This window comes from Ranitomeya imitator, chromosome 10, assembly GCF_032444005.1.
Source record: "Ranitomeya imitator isolate aRanImi1 chromosome 10, aRanImi1.pri, whole genome shotgun sequence".
Taxonomy (NCBI): domain Eukaryota; kingdom Metazoa; phylum Chordata; class Amphibia; order Anura; family Dendrobatidae; genus Ranitomeya; species Ranitomeya imitator.
In genome coordinates, this window is record NC_091291.1 from 132,872,522 (window position 1) to 132,892,703 (window position 20,182).

General features: G+C 41.7%; 1 protein-coding gene across 8 annotated transcripts in view; it reads left to right on the forward strand.

Moving 5' to 3' along the window:
• Positions 1–19,592, forward strand: part of CADM1 (cell adhesion molecule 1) — a 232,581-nt gene extending 212,989 nt beyond the window's left edge. For 5 of the 8 annotated variants that reach the window (XM_069741373.1, XM_069741370.1, XM_069741374.1 and 2 more), the window contains 2 exons: positions 13,995–14,123; positions 14,603–19,592. In XM_069741373.1, the coding sequence (XP_069597474.1) occupies positions 13,995–14,123; positions 14,603–14,721 (248 nt within the window). In that variant the 3' untranslated portion in view covers positions 14,722–19,592. The remainder of the gene's footprint in view (positions 1–13,994; positions 14,124–14,602) is intronic. The other 3 variants (XM_069741366.1, XM_069741367.1, XM_069741372.1) reach the window with 2 other exon arrangements.
• Positions 19,593–20,182: the final 590 nt, after the last annotated feature.

The following is a 20,182-nucleotide window of genomic DNA, read 5'->3' on the forward strand; positions in this document are numbered from 1 at the left end:
ACGTTTGACCTCTGTCATTGCCAACAAAGGATATATTACAAAGTATTGAGATGAAATTTTGTTTCTGACCAAATACTTATTTTCCACCATAATATGCAAAAAAAATGATAAAAAAACAGACAATGTGATCTTCTGGATTTTTTTTTTCCCAGTTTGTCTCCCATAGTTGAGGTCTACCTATGATGTAAATTACAGACGCCTCTCATCTTTTTAAGTGGTGGAACTTGCACTATTGCTGACTGACTAAATACTTTTTTGCCCCACTGTGTATATATATATATATATATATATATATATATATATATATATATATATATATATATATATATATATTTATTTCAAGGACTGGGGAGATATCTATCTATCCAATTTCTACCAGTTGAGGGCGTGTCCCTGTGCAGCCTGACAGCATCCAATCAGTGCGGTCTGTTCAGGGACACACCCCTTAGACCGGAGTAATGGACTGTTTACTAATAAACATTCCGGAGGAATGGCAGAGGCACAATGCGGAGCTTTGTCGGGGGGTATAGCCGGTGCCGGGCTGGTAACATGGCCTCTGCTATTAGAGTACACGTGGATATATCCTTCTCTATTTCTTGCTCGGATTGCTCTCCCGGTTCAGTAGGGCGTTACGCTGTGTATCCTCAGCACCTTCATCTAATTAAGGTCTGAGGTTCGGAGACGCGTTCCCCGCATATACATTGTGACATTCTGTCTGTATACATTAATTTCCAGATACAGTCTGCAGAGAAGTTTAATCAGGAGGAATTTATCAGCACTCCTCTTGTATAAATGATGCGCTCGCTGACAGTTTGCATTACTCCTCCTCCCAAGCTGGAGAGGATTTATTATTATTGGTTTGCCGGCGTTGGCTTTAATCAGGATTCTTTACATGCACGAGGCTGCGATCGCCTGACCTCCTTCCTTCTCGCTCTCCTTGTTTTCGTTTTCGCTACAGTCGCCACTTTCGGTCTCCTGCTCCCTCTTCCCTTTTCTCCTTCCTGCTTTTTTTCTTAACTCTCTACCTGCTTATTTTCTTTTCCCTTTTTTTTCAGCTGTTTAAGCCCTTTTAATCATGTCTCTACTGACCATATATACATATATTACTCCTGCGAGCGCACGATGGACGACGTGCTGTCTAAAAAGCTTCTTTAATTGTAAATGCAATGTATGTGTTGCTGCCTGTGCAGCTGCTTCACCGGCAGACGTAAATCCCATACATGGCCCCCCGAGGGCATCGGGCCTGCCAGTTCCTGTTTAATTACCCGAGTAGCTCCCAGCACATGTATGTTATTATCATACCACTGTGCTTCAAGCTCCTCCACCGCTGCCTCAGACGCTGTAGGTCAAATACTAAGAATCTGCAAAATAAGCATCGGTTGTCACAACCGTAAGATGCTTGTTACGTCAACATCTTAAATTCAGAAAATTAGGAATGGTGTAAAATGAGAAAAAGGTGAAGGCTTTCTTACGGAAATTGCCACTCCCCTGGGATGTAATAGTATGGATTCAAAAGAATTCAAGGTGCTCATCAACGAGGGTGCTCATGTAAGGGTACCGACGAAGCTGCTCATGTAGGGGTGTCGACTGGGGGGTCCACTCGTGTAGGTGTGCCAACTGGGAGGGCGCCTGTGTCGGCTTGGGGGCGGGGGGTAACGTTCGTGTAGGCTTGCCTACTGGGGGGGGGGGCGCTCGTGTAGGCGTGCGGACTTGGGCGGGGGGGAACGCTCGTGTAGGCATGCCGACTGGGTGGCCACTCGTGTAGGCGTGCCGACTGGGGGGGGGGTCGCTCGTGTAGGCGTGCCGACTGGGGGGGTCGCTCATGTAGGCGTGCCGACTGGGTGGGCACTCGTGTAGGCGTGCCGACTGGGGGGGTCGCTCGTGTAGGCGTGCCGACTGGGGGGGGTCGCTCGTGTAGGCGTGCCGACTGGGGGGGGGTCGCTCGTGTAGGCGTGCTGACTGGGGGGGGTCGCTGGTGTAGGCATGCCGACTGGGTAGGCACTTGTGTAGGCGTGCCGATTGGGGGGGTCGCTCGTGTAGGCATGCCGACTGGGTAGGCACTTGTGTAGGCGTGCCGACTGGGGGGGGTCGCTGGTGTAGGCATGCCGACTGGGTAGGCACTTGTGTAGGCGTGCCGATTGGGGGGGTCGCTCGTGTAGGCATGCCGACTGGGTAGGCACTTGTGTAGGCGTGCCGACTGGGGGGGTCGCTTGTGTAGGCGTGCCGACTGGGGGTGTCGCTCGTATAGGTGTGCTAACTGAGGGGTGTCGCTCGTGTAGGCGTGCCGACTGGGGGGGGGGGGGTCACTCGTGTAGGCATGCCAACTGGGGGGGGTCGCTCGTGTAGGCGTGCCGACTGGGGGGGGGGTCACTCGTGTAGGCGTGCCGATGGGGGGGCTCGTGTAGAAATGCCAACAGAGGGTGCATGCCAAATACTGAGTTTTAATTGTAGCAGTCCAAATAAATACATGTATGACCCTTCATCAGACTTACAGATTGCATGTGGTTGACGAGACCAGGTGGTGAGTATACACCGAGAGGGAAGTGACAATTATATATACTCCATACATAGTACTGTCACTTTGTTCTCAGCGTTTACGCTCTGCTTGGTCCCGTCATTCTCATACAATCCATACGTCTGATGAAGGTCTGCTTTAGAGAACCCAAACGTCGTTCATGTATTATTTTGAATTGCTCCAATTAACTTTCAGCATTACTATTTAGAGTGCCAAGTTCTTTATACATCCCTGTTGGATTGTGTCGACTCTACTGAAGTGGTCTGCAATACCTGACGAGGCCTGTAGACCAACGTGGCTCTGTTTCCTGAAGAATGCTCTACAGCGTTTTCCAGCACTACTCTAGGCTTACGTTTTTTCTCTTCCTGCACGACTGCAGCATGTGGCGTCTTTGCATGCTGTGCACGCCCAGATCATTGCATGCTGGTAAATGCCTGACCCCGGTGTTACGTTGCTCCTCTTTCCTTGTGTGTTTATGTTTTTTATTGTGCGTTTGTCACAGTGCAGAACTGTTGTGCCTGCAGCGTATTGTAATGTGTGTTTCTGGGTTAGGATGTCTGCACGTACGGCGCATGCCTCCATGTACCCGTTATGTAGGGCCGCTAATCTGCCCAGGCGATCCGATCCGGACAATATGCTTATATGCCGTCCATATTGCAGTATCAGATTTCAGATGTTGACATTGTTCTTTGGTCTTTTTTTTGTCGCTCGGTTTGGTTCACGTTCTTGCTGTGCCTTTGTCTTCGTGTCTGATTTTGCAGATTCTGCCCTTCGTTCGTCTTCTCCATTGTGCGCTTTAAGCTGTTACTCTTCTTTTTATCCCCTAACTAACCTGTTCTCCTTTGTTCTTCCCATTACTGTTCTTAGTCTGTGATCTCTTCGACATTGTCCTGCTGGGCATTATGCCCTTTGCATTATCCTATATGTCAGCTCACTGCTCGGCTTTCCATTATAGCCTGCTGTGAAGACTTGGTCATATTCCTACACCTTTCCGGAATGCTCTTGATGAACCTTGCACCGCTCCGTTACCTTCTGTCCTCTTTCTTCCTAGTGCACTCTATACTGGTAGTTTATCGTACGTCGTGATGATCATTGTTAATCTCCTTTCTGAAGATAAATTAGCTTGTACCTCTCTCCTTCCTCTCTTCGGTCTTGAGTTTTCCCATTGTCCTCACTTCTCTTGTTTAATCTCCTGTTTTTATTGCATATTTAGGGTTTATTATTCCCTTTGTTCATTATTGCCACGTCTCCTTTCTTGATGATTCCATTCAATATTCCTCACCCTCCATGTCTTCTATATGTGCACATAGGAAGTTTTCAGCCTTTCTTCCTTTAAACAGTCCATTATTTTTTTTCATTCCGAGCTGAATTTTATCAAGAAACTGCCAGCAAGTAGGCATAATTTCTAATGACATTATTACCACGACTAATATGCCTGCTTGACAATTCCCTTTTCTCCAATGCTCATGAATGTGATCCCAGTGGCCCTTTCCCACCGATATATCTGCATCCTGGTGATGGCTTTCAGCACATTGCGGTTTTCGGCTGCTTATTAAAGTCTATGGAGGCAGGGGAAGGGAGGTGCTGACTGAGAAGCAAAGTGAAACAGAGGCACAGACCTACTGGTAGCAATGCTGCTGGTTTCCAGTAAGTGTTTCATCTCACCACAGAGATAAATTCAAAGCTGAATTGCTCAGTACTCCTTTGTAATTGTTCCCCATGATGCTGCTTTCCACTAAGTGTTTATCTCACCACAGAGCTAAATTCACAGCTACATTGCTCAGTACTAATTTAGAATGCTTTCAATGTTGCTTTCCAGTCAGTGTTTCATCTCACCACAGAGATACATTCAAAGCTGAATTGCTCAGTACTCCTTTGTAATTGTTCCTCATGATGCTGCTTTTCACTAAGTGTTTTTCTCACCACAGAGCTAAATTCACAGCTACATTGCTCAGTACTAATTTAGAATGCTTTCAATGTTGCTTTCCAGTAAGTGTTTCATCTCACCACAGAGATAAATTCAAAGCTGAATTGCTCAGTACTCCTTTGTAATTGTTCCCCATGATGCTGCTTTCCACTAAGTGTTTTTCTCACCACAGAGCTAAATTCACAGCTACATTGCTCAGTACTAATTTAGAATGCTTTCAATGTTGCTTTCCAGTAAGTGTTTCATCTCACCACAGAGATAAATTCAAAGCTGAATTGCTCAGTACTCCTTTGTAATTGTTCCCCATGATGCTGCTTTCCACTAAGTGTTTATCTCACCACAGAGCTAAATTCACAGCTACATTGCTCAGTACTAATTTAGAATGCTTTGAATGTTGCTTTCCAGTAAGTGTTTCATCTCACCACAAAGCTGAATTCAGCTGCATTGCTAAGCCCTACTGCGCTATGTAGAAGTAGCAGCAGCATGGAGGACAACGTTAATGCTTTATTTCTGTGTGTGCTGTGTATGGGAGACATCATCGCAAATAATCTCCACCCACTAGCACAGAGACAACTGAAAATTAGAGAGAACTTAGAGGAGAAAAATACGGGATACAAGTCATATAATGGTTAAAAATTTTGTTATTCCTCCTTTTTTTTTTTTCTGGAAAGTCACTTGAAACCAGTACGATTTAATTAAGTAGTCTTTAATGTTATTTGTCAGCTTTATAGTTGTGTGTGCCAAAGGCTCTTGGGTCGAAGCTAGGCTCCACAAGGTCATTAATGTGGAGTCCTGTAGTTGTGGAGTCATGCAGTAAGTCTAGTATCCGCAGCCTCACAAACCACACGCTCGGGATTCTCTCCTCCATTGCCTGACTGCTGCAGACCATCTATCGTTCCGCCCTCTTCCTTCATCGATCTGCCGTGATCTCTGCACATTCTCAAGCTTTGCCGTTTATGCCGATGTCCTTTAACACTTCCCATTCTAGGAGCTGGGCGATAAATTAGCTTTCTGTGATAACTCTTAAAAAAGGCGCAGTAGTAGGAAGATTTTAGAATGTGCTTTTTAATGAGTATATGTTTCCTAGGAGAGAGAATTAGGGAAATTCTGAAGGCAAGCTATGCATTAAACGGATTAGTTTGCCATTTTATTACAATCCTGGGGGTTGTGTTAACATCAGTAATATATTTATACTGTTTAACAATCTGGGGCACAAACAGTTACTTGAGGGAATAAGGTATCCTCAGTGATTGTTTTAAGACACATGTGAAAGATGGGAATTTCATTCATACAGACTTAGTCATCTGTTCTTCTGTCTTTAGGAGGGAACCGCTCCTCTGCCTCCTAGCTTGCTGAGTGGCGGTGCGCTCTTAAAGATTGACATTTGACACCAGTGGTATGGTTGCACTACTAGTCTGTTCTTTCTCCAATGCAGCTTTGCCTCTGAAGCCTCAGTGGAGCACAGGGGCACCAAGACAGTCCGAATCTAACAATCTTCAGAACAGTGCTTTCTAGTGCACTCTGCTAGTCGTAGAACCCGTCCACTACCATAGATTGCGGCGGTGACCAATAACCTAGGCAATGAGCAGCACACATTCGAAAGAAATAAATGACAACATTTGTTTTTATAAACTCTTTGCGAGTTTAACCATTTTAAAAAGTTGAGACAACCCCTGTTAGGCGTTGGCTCTATTTTGGATTATGGTTATTTCTAATCTCGAGTATAAAAAGCCGACCAGCATGTTGGTACAATTACAAACCTTAAGGTTGCTTTTTTATCTTCACTAGCTGTTGACTGCTTGTTCCTTTTGACCCTCCCATGCACACTCTGTTTTGTCGAGGGTGCATAGGTTTTAATTACAGAGAAGGAAGTAAGCTACTGCCAGATCCCTCTGGTGAGGAGCATTACCTACCCTAAAACCAAAAAAATCAGTGCCAAAATGCAACATGCCCAACCCTTCTTCCTACGGAATCCTCCCATGCACAGATAGGTAGTATGTCCGACAGAAATTGGCGAGTTTGGACAAGCTTAAAGCCATAGTCTGCCTAAGTCATTTTCATGAAAAAAAGGCATTTCTAAGTGATCGCAACCATAGAATTGTAGAAAATTTAGTTTTTCCTTCTGTATTTTAGGTGGAACGTTGCATTTTTGTTTTGTTTCTTATTGTATAGGTCAGTGTTCCCCAACTCTTGTCCTCAAGAGCCACCAACAGGTCATGTTTTCAGGATTTTCTTAGTATTACACAGGTGATAATCGCATTACCTGGATAGGCAAGCATTCAATCACCTGTGCAATACTAAGGAAATCCTGAAAACATGACCTGTTGGTGGCTCTTGAGGACCGGAATTGGGGAACACTGGTATAGGTTGTATTCTTAAAAAAAAAAAAAAAATGCTGCTCTTTTCCACTAATGGTGCAGCTTTCGTATCATTTCTATCTCGGTTCATACATTTAAGTGACTATCCAACTTGCACAACGAAGGCAGGGCGCCCTAACAAGGTGCTACTCTCCAGGCCACAAGTTCTTGACCACCTAGCCATCCTACATCCATCTGCACCAGCTGTATAGATTTTGTCTTTATTTGGATGTGAACCCAGGGCCTCAAGGGAACACCGATAGCCATTATCCATGTCCTCCTGCTGCCCTTATGGCCACTTGGCCCTCAAGCATATAACGGATGTGCACAGAGCCTACTTGTCTCCTTACCACACAATGGTAGACACTTCTTGTGCTGTAGAATGAGTCCTCCATTTAGTAATTGGTTTGGGGGGAAAAGGGGCATGTTCCCCTTGAGTCTATACTTCTAAAGAAAAATAAAATCTACCTGGGACAATTTTATTTCCAGCTTCTATATTAATTTCTGTATTCCTCAATTTCATATTGGTGGAACATACGATGGCTCAGCTACGATATAACCCCATAGACATCTGTGAATGCTGTGTAATAGCTCCATACCACTCCCAGTTTGTACGGACCAAGAATTAGACCTTGTGCATGAGACTTTATTGGCTTGCTTGTGTACGTTAGAGCAAAGTTGGCCAAACACGCTAATTTGTGAGGAACCCAATGAAAACCTTGTGAATGGGGGTCTCCAAGAGTTGCATTTCGACACTATTCCTTTTGGTTTTAGAATAGGTAATACTCCTCACCAGAGGTATCTGGCAGTGGCTCACAGCAAGAGAAGGGTCAAATGTCCCAAGGAATTATTATAGATTGACAATCATTATGCTTTACAACTTAGTTTTAGCTTGGCGGTACCCTTAACAAATGATTATGGACATCTATAATGAAATAAATATAATGCAGAAATACAATAGAGAGAAATCAGTGGAGCTGCGCGTTGTCCCTGGAACATGTCCATGGAAGTGAGCAGAAGGCGCCTGATCTTTTAGTGTGCAGTACAGTTTGGGAAATGTTGTATTGTAAAGTATACAATGATAATCTGTGTAATTAAAACCACTGATGGGTGACATGCTAATATTGGATATCTGGGAACTAAAGCTCCGGTCAGGGGTGGGATACTTTAGACAGTAATTGAGCAGTCAGTACTAGAAGTTGATGTGTTGGAAACAGAAAAAAGGACAAGTGTAAGGATCTGATAGACTGTGACAAACTAGGTGTTTGAACATCTCCAAAATAGCAATCCTTGTAGGGTGTTCTTGGCATTTAGCGACTGTTTTTGGTACACAGTGGTTCTTGTAGCTCGACTCCAGTACACAGCAGGTATAGTGGGTGTTCTTGGTATGCAGAAGGTCTTATGAAGTGTTCCTGATGCATTTGGATGTTCCTACCAAAAGTGGTACAAGAAAAGATAATCGGTGAACTATAGACCAGGTCAAGGATGCCCAAGGTTCATTTAGGGAGTAAAAAAGTAGGCAGTCAGGTCTGTGCCTATTGAAGAGCTACCAAAGGAACACCTTGTGGGGTGTTACCGGTATACAGCGAGTTTTATGAAGTTTTGCCCGTCTACTGCATATCATGAGGTGTGATCCTGATATACGCAAGTTCTTGTGTGTTGTCCCTGGTATAGACTAGCTTTCCAGCAAGTAAAACGTCAGTTCTAGAATTTGATAATATACAAGTGTAAGGTCATGAATGACTGTAACAAATTGTGATCATAAAGCACTAGGTCAGAATATCTCCAAAACAGCAAATATTGGGGAATTTTCTCTGCATACAGGTCTTTCAGTTTCTGGTGAACTACAAGTTTTGTGGAGTGTCTCTATAGATGACAGGTCTAGTGGGGGTGATCCCCTTATATATGGAAGGTCTTGTGGAGTTTCCCTAATAAACTTGTTAGCGCCTATTAAAAATGGTGAGAATAGGCCATCCAATCTCTTTCCATTGAACATTACCATAGGAAGATTTTGTGGGGTGTACCCTGTATATGGCAGGTCTTGTGTTACCAGTATACGGCAGGTCTTCTGGGGTGTCTCCTGTAAATGATAGGTATTGTAGAATGTTCCCAGTATACTGCAGGTCTTGTGGGGTGTTCCCGGTATATGACAGGCCTTGTGGGGTGTTGCTGATACAGTTGGTTGTCCTTCTTAGTACCTACTAAGTATCTGAGTCCGTGAAGTAGAGACAGAATCACGGATGCCCAAGGCTCATACATGGAGTGAAAGAGTAGCCATCTGTCCGTTCCCACAGAGGAGCTACGATTGCGCGAAAAGTTCCTGCTAGCACTGACAGAAAGCGGTCGGGACACACGGTGCCGCTACGTAGCACACAATTTGTCAGGCGGTCTCATGTGGTGGCCAATCGGTGTATGTAGTGTGAAGAGCAGCTGATGTGCTTACTTAATAAAACACAACATCTGACAATGTTTTCTAAACATTAGTCCTTGTAACAAATAAGGTTTATTCAGGCTCCTCGAAATGGTGAAATCTAATTCTTATATGATGCAGTAACGCAGTTGTTCTTATTAGGAAATCCTAATCCTATTACAAAATAGTCGTGTATGCGGTTCCGTTTATTGAGCAATGATAGACCGTGGAAATGAGAGATCCTCGTAAGGACTGATAATGATGCACATGAGATTGTGTCGCTGGCGATGGAGTCAGGCTGGCACAGATCTCTGTCATTAGTAGACAGATTGCAGGGTTGAAATAATGCAGCAATTATGGAGGACATATTGGTTTAGTCTATAGAGCATAGCCGATTGTCTGCATTTGACTCCGAATATTTTGGTAACCCGTGTTCCCTATGTACACTGCCGAATTCTCCCTCTACGACCCGCTCACATATTTACCATTGTGTCACCGGAATATTTCAAGTCGCCGGCATTTGTTCTTGCTGCCGTTGAACTGGGGAGAAACTCAATGTTCTTCTAAAATAGCATATTAGGATTTGCAAGTAATGTGAATAATGTGGCATTTGTCATGTGAGGCTGTCACATCGACCTCTGCTCTGCGGGATTATTTTTTTTTTATTATTCTGTTTTAATACATTTTGTTTGGTATTTGTTATCGGAGCTGCTCACAATGAGCTTAATCTTTTTGCAATACATTTCTGGAATTCAAAAAAAAAAAAAAAAGGCAATAAACATGCAGCCGACGAAGCGCCGCACAAAAGATTTTCACACAGCCATCTATGAAATAGCATTTAATGCATGACGTGCCGCTCAGAAGTGAACGAGAGAGATGCACAGAGATAAAAGAAGACTTATTTATGGAGCAAACATCTAGTGGAGAATCTACTGTCGAGTAGGGTTCATTCAGTTTAATTAAAAGTGGAGCTAAACTAAAAAGTGAGAGCTCAGTGCTATGGAAACAATCAGTTGTCTTTTGATTTGTGGTTTCCTAAAGTTGATAGGCATATTATGTACAGTGAATAGAGGAACCTAAAATATTCTTTGAACTTGTCAGGCTATTAACCAATCACAGAATAATACTTGTTCACTTTGGGAAGGAAGGGTCTACTGAGGGTCTCCCACCGATGCCAAGAACTAGACTCTGAAATGTTCTTCCAGAACGGAGAGATGACCAACCATGGGTACAAGTGCTGATTTTTTTTGTCTTTGAGACTGTCGGAGATAGCGAGGTAGAGAGTTCATCCATCACTAGCTGACCCTTCAACACTATATGGCCACTAGTGATGAGAAAATGTGCTGGGATAAGGTGTTATCTGACCATGTCCGGGTGCTAACAGAGCATCTTCAGCGTGCTCAAATAATAGGTTCAAGTCCTCACGCCTTTGTCTTGCAGCTGTTTGGCAGCCGCAACGCATGCAGGGATTCCCTTTTTGTTAGGCAATTTCTGCCTGTGTTGTGGCTGTCCAACAGCTTCAGGGACTCGAACATATTTTTCGATCACGCCGAAGACACTGTTAGCACATGAGAATGCTCAGATAAGACCTTAAGCCAGCACGCTCGCGCATCACTATTGGCCACTTCTCGATTAAAACCGGGCATTTCATAGACCTGATCACACTCCATTTGGCTGAATACTGTAGACTTGGTCATTTCCTCTGCTGTCCATATTCACAAGCATGATCAGCCAAGTCCAACATGGATTTGTTGAAGGGGTTTGGAGGAATAGGTGATAGTCAAGAACCGTCTGAAATATATGGCCAGAATAATTAGCGCTTTTTCATCTTTGTGGAACATGTCTACTCTTTGTAGAATATATAGCAATAATCTGGCTAGTAACTTGGGTGTTAGTGTAATATGAGTGCTTAACCTATCGGGACTAGTAATTAGAGCAGTTGTCTCATCAATTTAATTTGATAAAATTTCAAAGTGCTTGTAAAAACGAGTAACTTTGCAATCCTCTCAAGAATGGAGAGATTCTTTCATTTACTGCTCGCTGCCTAGGTTACTGACCACCTCTGCAGTCGATTTAGTCTAAATATTTATTGATATTTTGTGTTAAGAATAATTTTTTTTGTTGTAATTTCATAGTTTTACCCAAAAAATGAAAAGCCGAGATGTGAAAAAAAATTAGATTACCTTGGTCCAGAATGAACTTTGGTTGTCTTGTCAGCTGAATCAAGGCAGTGCAGTCTTCATCAGCCGGCACTCGAATGCACACCTTGGGTTCCTCTTGGGATTTCTAGGCCACCACCACATCATGACTTACATCGTGGTGGCCTAGTAATTGCAAAAAGGTGCTTAGAATGAAAGCATTTGAATGTCCGCTAAAGAAATACGCACAGTTCTGGTTTTGCTACAACGTACTACCAAAGTAGACACCTAACCAGGGCAGTGCAAATCTTTTTGCTCATCTCCGTGGCAAGGCAATCTATATCCCACACCATTTATTGGGTGACTTCATGATCATTAGATTGTGCAAATATTTTTATTCTTTTTCTAAGCACCGTACCAAATTTTTTTTTAATTAACCCATTATCTACCAATGTCCTTTTTTGGGACACCTAATCTTTAGCTTCTAGCAACTAATATCCAATTTTTTGTGTTTGTAAAATGAATGTTTTCAAAATAGGAAATCATGTCATTGTCATTTTTAAATGAATATTGGGACGCCCTTTTCTGAAAAATCCGTACTTGTAAAAATTTTAATTTGGCAAGTAATGGGTTAAATTGCTACCGGTACCTCGTTTCCATTCCTAGTTAAGTTGCAATTTATAAATTTCTAAATATGTCCCCTGTGAGCTTCCTTACCTGCACCAGGGCTTGAATCGATAACCGTCACTTAGCATTAGGGTTTCTGCTTGGAAATGTTCAGTCTGAACCTGAAAGTGACAGCTCCATCAACCGAGGCTCAGTGGGAGCGCGTTGAACGATTACTTTCCTGAGTTTATCATACCTTTTAACTGTGCGACGCTGCTAATTCACGTTCAGTAAACTGATTCTGAGATCTTTTGGCTGTTTGTAGTTTACGTTAATCTACGCTGGAAATCAACATTGGACAAACAGGACATGCTACTAAATCTTTTCATTTACAATTGCATTGAGCTGTTAGAAGGGGTTGAAATTGGTCAACGATCCATTGGGATGATGCTGTAATGAGTATTACCATGGTTGAAATTCAGATAATAAGAGAAAAACTTATTGTGAAACTGAGTCACCCCTTACGGACAAGCCAGGGATAGTCAAGGAGTCCAAGATCATAAGCCAGGAGGGTACATTATAAACAAAGGGAAGAGACAAAGGCGTGGTCAGGTAATGGTCCGAGGTCAAAAGACCAGGAGGATAGCGGATCAGAGTAGAAGGGGTTAAAAAAATGGATGGTCACAGAGGTCGAACGTCAGGCATGGATAGATCAAAACACAGAAGAACGCAATGCACAGAGACAAACCACACAGGAGCTGAATGTATGAATGGCAGAGGTCTGGGAGTAACAGCCTAGTTAAGTAGCCTGGCAATCACCTGGGACGAGGAACACCTGAAGATAGTCGGCGCCTCCCAGTGTCAGATTGGACGGCCGAGCCGTCAATCAACACACCAACAGTTCAGCATGCCTCTGTACAAGACTGGATGACTGAGCTGTCAAAGTACGGACAGCTTCAGCACACCCCTGTACCAGATTGTACAGCTGAGCTGTCACTAACTGCATCCGAGACACACTAAGAGGTGGAACCGTGGCACTCAGCAAACTGCAAAAAAAAACTTATTTAATTTCCACAAATGAGTATCACGGGAGAGCGTTACATCGTGTGAAGACTGAGTATCAGCCGTTTCGCATTCACTTATACTTCATCTGAGGCTGAAATTCAAGAACTTTTGACAAATTAGATTTTTACTTTTATAGGCTTTTGTATTTTATTTGGGTAGTATTTTTAGCATGAGTAAGGCCTAATAGTAAATAGTTATTCAAGTGCATAAAATAGTTTTACTAATTTAGTTCACAAATCACTTAGGGTCTTTCTTTTCTAACACAGCTATTTTAGAAAATTTACAAAATTGCAGAGGCACTAAGCAGTTTTTCAAAATGGATGATGTTTGTTACCCATGTAGTTAAGTGGTTAATAAACGTTGCATAAATCAATAGTACAGGCAAACATGAGCAACTTTGTTATTCATTTTTATCAGAGAAATGTGTTTTTTTTCTCTACTTATGAGCTGCCACTTCTCCTCTACAATCTGAATTCGTCATTCATTCTGAATATAGCCAAGAGATTACAGATGGGCAATATGAGTAAGAGGAAGAGACGCCTAAACTGCTATATTAATTTCCAGTGTTTTATCTCGCCACAGAGCTGAATTCACAGCTACACTGCTTAGTACAGCTTTACAACATTCTGAGAAACATCATAGCAGCAGGTCTACACTCACCAGCTCTGAAAATGAGATGAACCTCCAGAAGATAAAACTGCTGAAAATGCAGGATACAAGCCATACACAGTATATAATGGCCAGAAAGTGTTGTCCTTCATGTACAGCATATTCTGAAATTACAGGTGTGCTTTAGGGACAACATACTTACCTATTTCTTCGAGAAAAAAAATCTAATTTTATTCTCAACTTAATGCACCACTGACTGAGATGGTCATCCTTGCATAAACCACCTTAGTGCCTCTGCAATTTTTTCTGCGTGTAATATATTGCCTCTTGCCCTTCCGTACTTCTTAACTGTCTCTTTATCTAACAGATACCCGAGCAGCAGAAGAGGGTCCTCTAGGTGTAGACCACGCAGTAATCGGGGGAGTTGTGGCTGTTGTTGTCTTCGCTATGCTTTGCCTTCTCATCATCCTAGGACGATACTTTGCTCGACATAAAGGTAAATATGTTTTGAAGATTTTAAGTCCCATTTTTCAGCAAGTTTTTGTAGCATAAAATCCACATATGTTGTAATATGGCCACCACATACCCCCCCCCATCTCCGCAATCAAGGCTGTTGGAGGTCAACAAAATAAAGAAAGTTGCTTGCACCACAAATTGTACCAATGAGAACTATAACTCACGTGCAAAAACAAGCCCACACGCTCCATCAACAAAACACTAAAAATATTTACTGTGCAAAAAGTAGTAAAGCTAAAAAAAAAGTTACGGTTTCTTCCATGGGAAAAAATGGCTCTCAGAATGTTAGTCTCCGAAGGAAATTGGAGCTTCCATCCTCTGCTGACCATGTCCCAGTCTATACAGTAAAGCTGAAACGTGAAATGCAGAAAACATGAGGCCTACTCGCCTTCCAATTATTGGCCATCTTCTAGTACATTGAAATACAAGAGGTCTTACACTGCTGTTTGTCTCTTATAGGAACATATTTCACCCATGAAGCCAAAGGCGCCGATGACGCAGCAGATGCAGATACTGCAATCATCAATGCAGAGGGTGGGCAGAACAGCTGTGAAGAGAAGAAGGAATATTTTATCTAGCCTGGCCTTGTTTAAAGGGTGTGGGCTCTGTTCGGACTCACCACCCGAAGGGAGAAGGACCTTCCAACGTCTTGCGTTTTTTTTTTTATCATTTGGTTTTGGAGCGGATGGAGGAGCGGGGGACCCATCTGGTATAAAGTGATTGCCCCACAACACTCTCTGCTTTTATTGTTTGCCACTTTCCTTTTCATGGGAATAACAGGAGCTTGAAATGTTTTTTTTTTTTATTTTGTGGAGGGGTTGAGGGTGGGGGGGGTTGGGGTTGCAAGTAAAATATGGATTCCGGACTCCTCAGTGCAGGAGGATACTGTTGGCAGAGCTTTCTACGCCCATCTTTCACAGGCTCCTCGTTCACTGAAGAGGCTTATTTATCATCTGCAGACAATTTGGTGCCTTGCTTGTTTTTTTTTTTTTTTTTATTTCACTTTCCCGAGAAGTTCTTGTTATGTTCCTGGCTGGTTTTCGTGTCACTTCCTGCTGGGGTGCTTTATACTCTTTGTCTTGTGCCATTTATTTCTGAGCTTTCTCTTATGTTTGTCCACCTCATTACGCTTCCCAGTGGGATTGCGAACATCCTCTTGCTTCTCGAAGAGCTCGTTCCTGTGAAGAACCATCCTGTAACTCCATTCCTACCCAACTGTTGCCTGATCCGTCTTTCCACATCACTTTCTCCAAGGACTGTCCCCATCCTATAGTTTTTCCAGTGTTTTTTTTTCCTCCCTCTTCATCTTGTTCAATGCCTCCTATCTAACCCATTCTCGTAGTTTTTTTTTTTCTTTTTTAATTGTGCCCGTATCTTCACTCTCCATCATGGTGCTTATTTCGTGCGTCCCTTTCTGGATGTCAAGCGTGTGATACGGAGGAGTCATTTTGCTCTTTTCTGGGAAGTGAATTCTTTTGCCTCGCTTAATTAACAAAGTAGAGCTTAAAAAAAAAAAAAGAGACTTTACAGAACCAACTGCACTTCAATCGTGAGGAAGCTCCTATAACTCCCTCCCACTGCACCCGATCTCGGACAGTTGGCGGAAATACAAGCGGATGTGCCTTTTTAAACAAGCTGGAGGAATAGGAGGGGTTGTACATTGAAAAAAAGAAATCCTTCTGCTCTGATAAATCAAATTTAAAATATTTTTAACACTCATAGCTAGCCCTTCTTTTTCGGTTGCATATTTCTACCTCCTTTTACCCTTTTCTTTTGCTCCCATACCTCGTCAGCGCAAGTTATTTTTCTCTTTAATTCAAAACATTCCACACCTCATTCTTCCACGAGAATCTTCCTCTCTCTCAGTGCTGTGTCTTAGTACAAGGCTGTGATGTCCACTACAATGTTTCCACAGTATGAGTTTGTACCCTCCTGCAATTTTTTTTCTTTTTAAATATTTGGTAGTAAAAGTACGCGGTACCACCAACTGTGAAACGAAGGCATTCAACTCTTCTCGTAACTCTACTAAGAGCAGCCTGTATTATATTATCTGTAATATTATTGTGTTGTCCGAAGGGTTCAGTCTGAAGTTGTTAAAGTGTAAAAAAAAAATACAAATAATGAGATGTCATTGCTGCTATAGAAGGTGTTAGCAGGGTAAGTGCGTTGCTTTCTTGTCAAACCCACTGTATATTGCTGAGTAGAGCTGCACCTATATCGTCTTACGAAATTTGAAATGTTTGGGGTTGTTTTCCGATGGCTGCCGAGCTGACTCTTATGTTTTCTGTTGTGAACTTGTTTAGAGAGAATGAAAAATATAAAAAAGGTTTATTTTATTATTTTGTTGTTTTAAAAATTGAATTCCCACAGTCCTAGATAGAATCGTGCCGGTAGAGCGCCCTAGCTTGATTTATCACCTCTGTGTATGTGTTCATTGACACAGGAGCCATTTTCATTTCAACATTTACCTTCCTCATCACTTTTCTAGCCTCGACCCATGGATAGAACACACAGGGACTCGCAGTAAATTGTGTAGGCTGAAGTATGAGCAGAATGGAGAAGCTAGCTACGAGTAAGTCTAGGGGTCTTAACCAGTGATGAGCAAATCTGCAGAAATTCGAATTCGGCATTTTGTTCGAATTTGGACTAGAAATTCAAAAATTTGATTCAAATTTATTAGATATGAATTGAATGTGTCACCTTATGCTCTGTGGGCCTACCACCGTAGTTTCCAGTTTGGTTCTACTTACCACTCTCTCCTGTCTTCTCTACGGCACGCAACATCTTCCTCCATCTTCACTGTGCGCTCGGGCTTCAGTTGATGAGTTGGCATGTAACATCAGAACGTTCTTCGCACAAGGCACTGACTTAGGCCAACTTGTGTTGTGATGTCAAAGGCCTACCCGGCATCGGAAACCTCGTCACCCAATCAAGATTGAGGAAGAGAAGCAAAGAAGAAGCCGTATGGAGCTATACAGAAGGCCAGACATGAGTTGTGGCGGCAGGACAGATTATCGGAGAAGTGAGCATTTACTTTTATTTATTTCGGCCCTTTCCTGTCTGACCACCACCACTTTGCTCGACTTACGAGAAGCCAATCCCAAATTCTGTTTTAGAAGAATCTGAACTTTGTAAAATGTAAAAGTGAATTTGATCCACGGATTTGCTCATCTCTATTCATCGCTCAAAAACAAAAATATTCTTTTTGCCAAAATTAGATCCCAACTGGAGAAAGATGGAAAACTTAATCTGAAGTTTTTTTTTCCTCCGTCCATTAAAACCATAAATAAATCCTGGTTAAAAGAAAATTCAGTAATAAGTCGATATACGTTGTGACCAACTCATGTATTTGCTTCTAGTGAGTTTCTCCATTCTGCTTCGAAAAGGCAGCATTAAGGAGTCACGAAGCTGAGACACAGTCACGTCAACAAGCCAGGAGGCTCAATCTTACGGGACCATTTCATGCTTTTTAGCTCGTTCAAATAATTTCATGTATCTTTATGAAAATGAAATCGCCATTGGGATGGTAATTTAGGAAGATTTGATGTTTCTTACATTGTGACTTTAACGAAGAACAGCAGAAACAGTTTGTAATTTGTTCCATTTTTGTTCTTTGTCCATTTCTTAAAATCTCGTTTTTGAGAACTTAGGAGGATGAGTTTTATATCTTCTCGTCATCTTTAAGGTGCAGTTTACTTTTACTGGGAAGTGTTTAAGGGGAAGTCGATGAAAGTTACAGAATCTGTCTTGGTCATTGATGTGATTTGATTACATATCAACTGTTTTCTAGAAATTTGTACTTTTACGAAGGAGAGAAATATTTTCTTTATGTAACATTCTTCAAATAGTTGTGGATGAGTCAGAGGGTTTTTGTTTGTTTTTTTCCCCTCGATGAGTGACGGGATTTAGATTTTATTTTTAAACCTTTTCCTGTGAAATTTTCAGGTGATCACACTCGATGTAGCTGTAGGCTATGTTCGGTAAGAGGAGTTGAAGTACAAACAAAGTAAAAAGCCACTTTTTTTAGTGAAATTGTCTACAAATATGCCATAATCCTCTCTTCAGGGGTTTGTAAAAACAGCAACACTGACCTAAATAGAGGACTATAACCCTTTATTAAAGAAAACCCTTCCTATTGTCACATAGACTGATTTTTATATATTGCGCTTACCATTATTTTTTTTATTTTATTTTTTTAAAATTGGACTTTTACGACAATTTTTTAAATGTCAAGTTGTTAAAATTTTTCATTTATCTTCTAAAAATTTATTTTTGGATACTACTTTAAATCCATTAATCCTTCCCCCCCTGGTCTCATCCATAACCATTTATAATACTGCGCATTTCTGATATGTAATCTGCTTTTAATGTCCCTCCGTTACACTTACAGCATCAATGTGTAGACTTCAGCCATTGAACAAAAATTCTCTTAAGCCTGGAAACATGCCAGTTTGGATGGAAAATATTAATTTTGCTGCCTAAAAAAAAAAATAAAAAAAGCCCAAAACAAGAATTTCTTTTTCAACAACTGTGCCTGGGGCAATGATGGACAAAACAAAACAAAAAAAAAAATCAAAATTTTTAGAGTGTTCTTGTGTTCTTACCATTCCAGAAACTATTTTTCTTCTGTATGTTTACTTTGATAAAAATTTATTATTCCTCGAAAATAATGAAAATCTTGTTTCCTATTTTTCTTGTTACGTGTGAAGTGTATTGTTTGAATATACTGTACCTGGACTCCTCTACGGTTATCTGTCTGTGTTGTGCCATTGTTTGGCTGTCTGACTTCTACCCCTCCAACCATTCACCTTTCCCCCCAATCCTTCCTCCGCTCCCATAGCAGGATATCACAGGGTCTTAACTTTTTACTGACAATTCGTTTTATTAGAGCTTTGTCGAATTTTTCAGCCTTTCGTCTTTTTACAAACAGGCCATGGCATATCCTCCCAAAGTTCTCGGATTGTGATACTTAACATGGGAGTGTGTGGAAGGTACAAAATGGACATTCCTCATGCTGGCTGGTTTTAGGGCAGATTGTAAGTCTATTTGGCAGTAGATATTTTTACCTGTGTAAGCTCTCGTGTTTACGCTCCCTTTTTCTGGCGGCTCCTGGAGATTTATTTTTTTTGTTAATTGTGAGCACCCTTTTTTTTCGCTTCTGCTTGTCTCAGGTCCCTGTGTTCCCACCCTTGTCTGTTCTGTCTCAGGTAGGCTGCTAAACCTTGGCCCCTTCCCCATAACCCACCACCCCACATTGGAAAACAAAACAAAACCAACCACATTATGGATAGATAAATATTCATTCCTTTTTATTTTTATTATTTTTTTTTATTATTTTGTTTTTTAGTTGTATGATTTTCTGTTTTTTTTTTTTAATATACGGTACACTGTTTGAAATGTATTGTTGAGTATTACTTTGTAAGAAAATGACAATAAAATATGAAATTATTTCACGTTCATCTTTATTTTTCATAGCTCATAAAAACAAAATTTCCCAATCGCACACCCACGTTATTAAAAAGGCTGAAAAATTAGGTGTGATGTGAAAAGTAGGTTAAACGAGGGCTTTCAAAGGGTCTTTTTTTTAAACTAAAAACAAACTGGTTCCCTTTCTCTCTCTCCCCCCCCCAAGAACCAGCGCCTAATTTGTCCATGAGTGGTCAAAGTACCCATATGCCCTAGAGAACGGTTGGACAGCTGTCTCCGAGTCCTGACTCCCCTATACACAGGGAGCAAATGATAAGGGGAGCTGTTGGCAGACTCATCTGTCAGTGGCTCATCTACCTAAAGAAAAAACAATTGGTTCCCATTTTGTACTTAAAATATTATACATATCATGTCGGGGAACAGTCGGAGGCGCCTTAATACATAAAATTTGTTGGACCTGTCGATAATCTAAAGTTCTTAGATCAGGGCTGTTAAGCTGCATTCCTCGAGGGCTGCAAACAGGTCATGTTTTCAGGATTTCCTTGTACTGCACAGGTCATAATTTAATCACCTACACAAATAATGAGTTGGTGATTAAATTATCACCTGTGC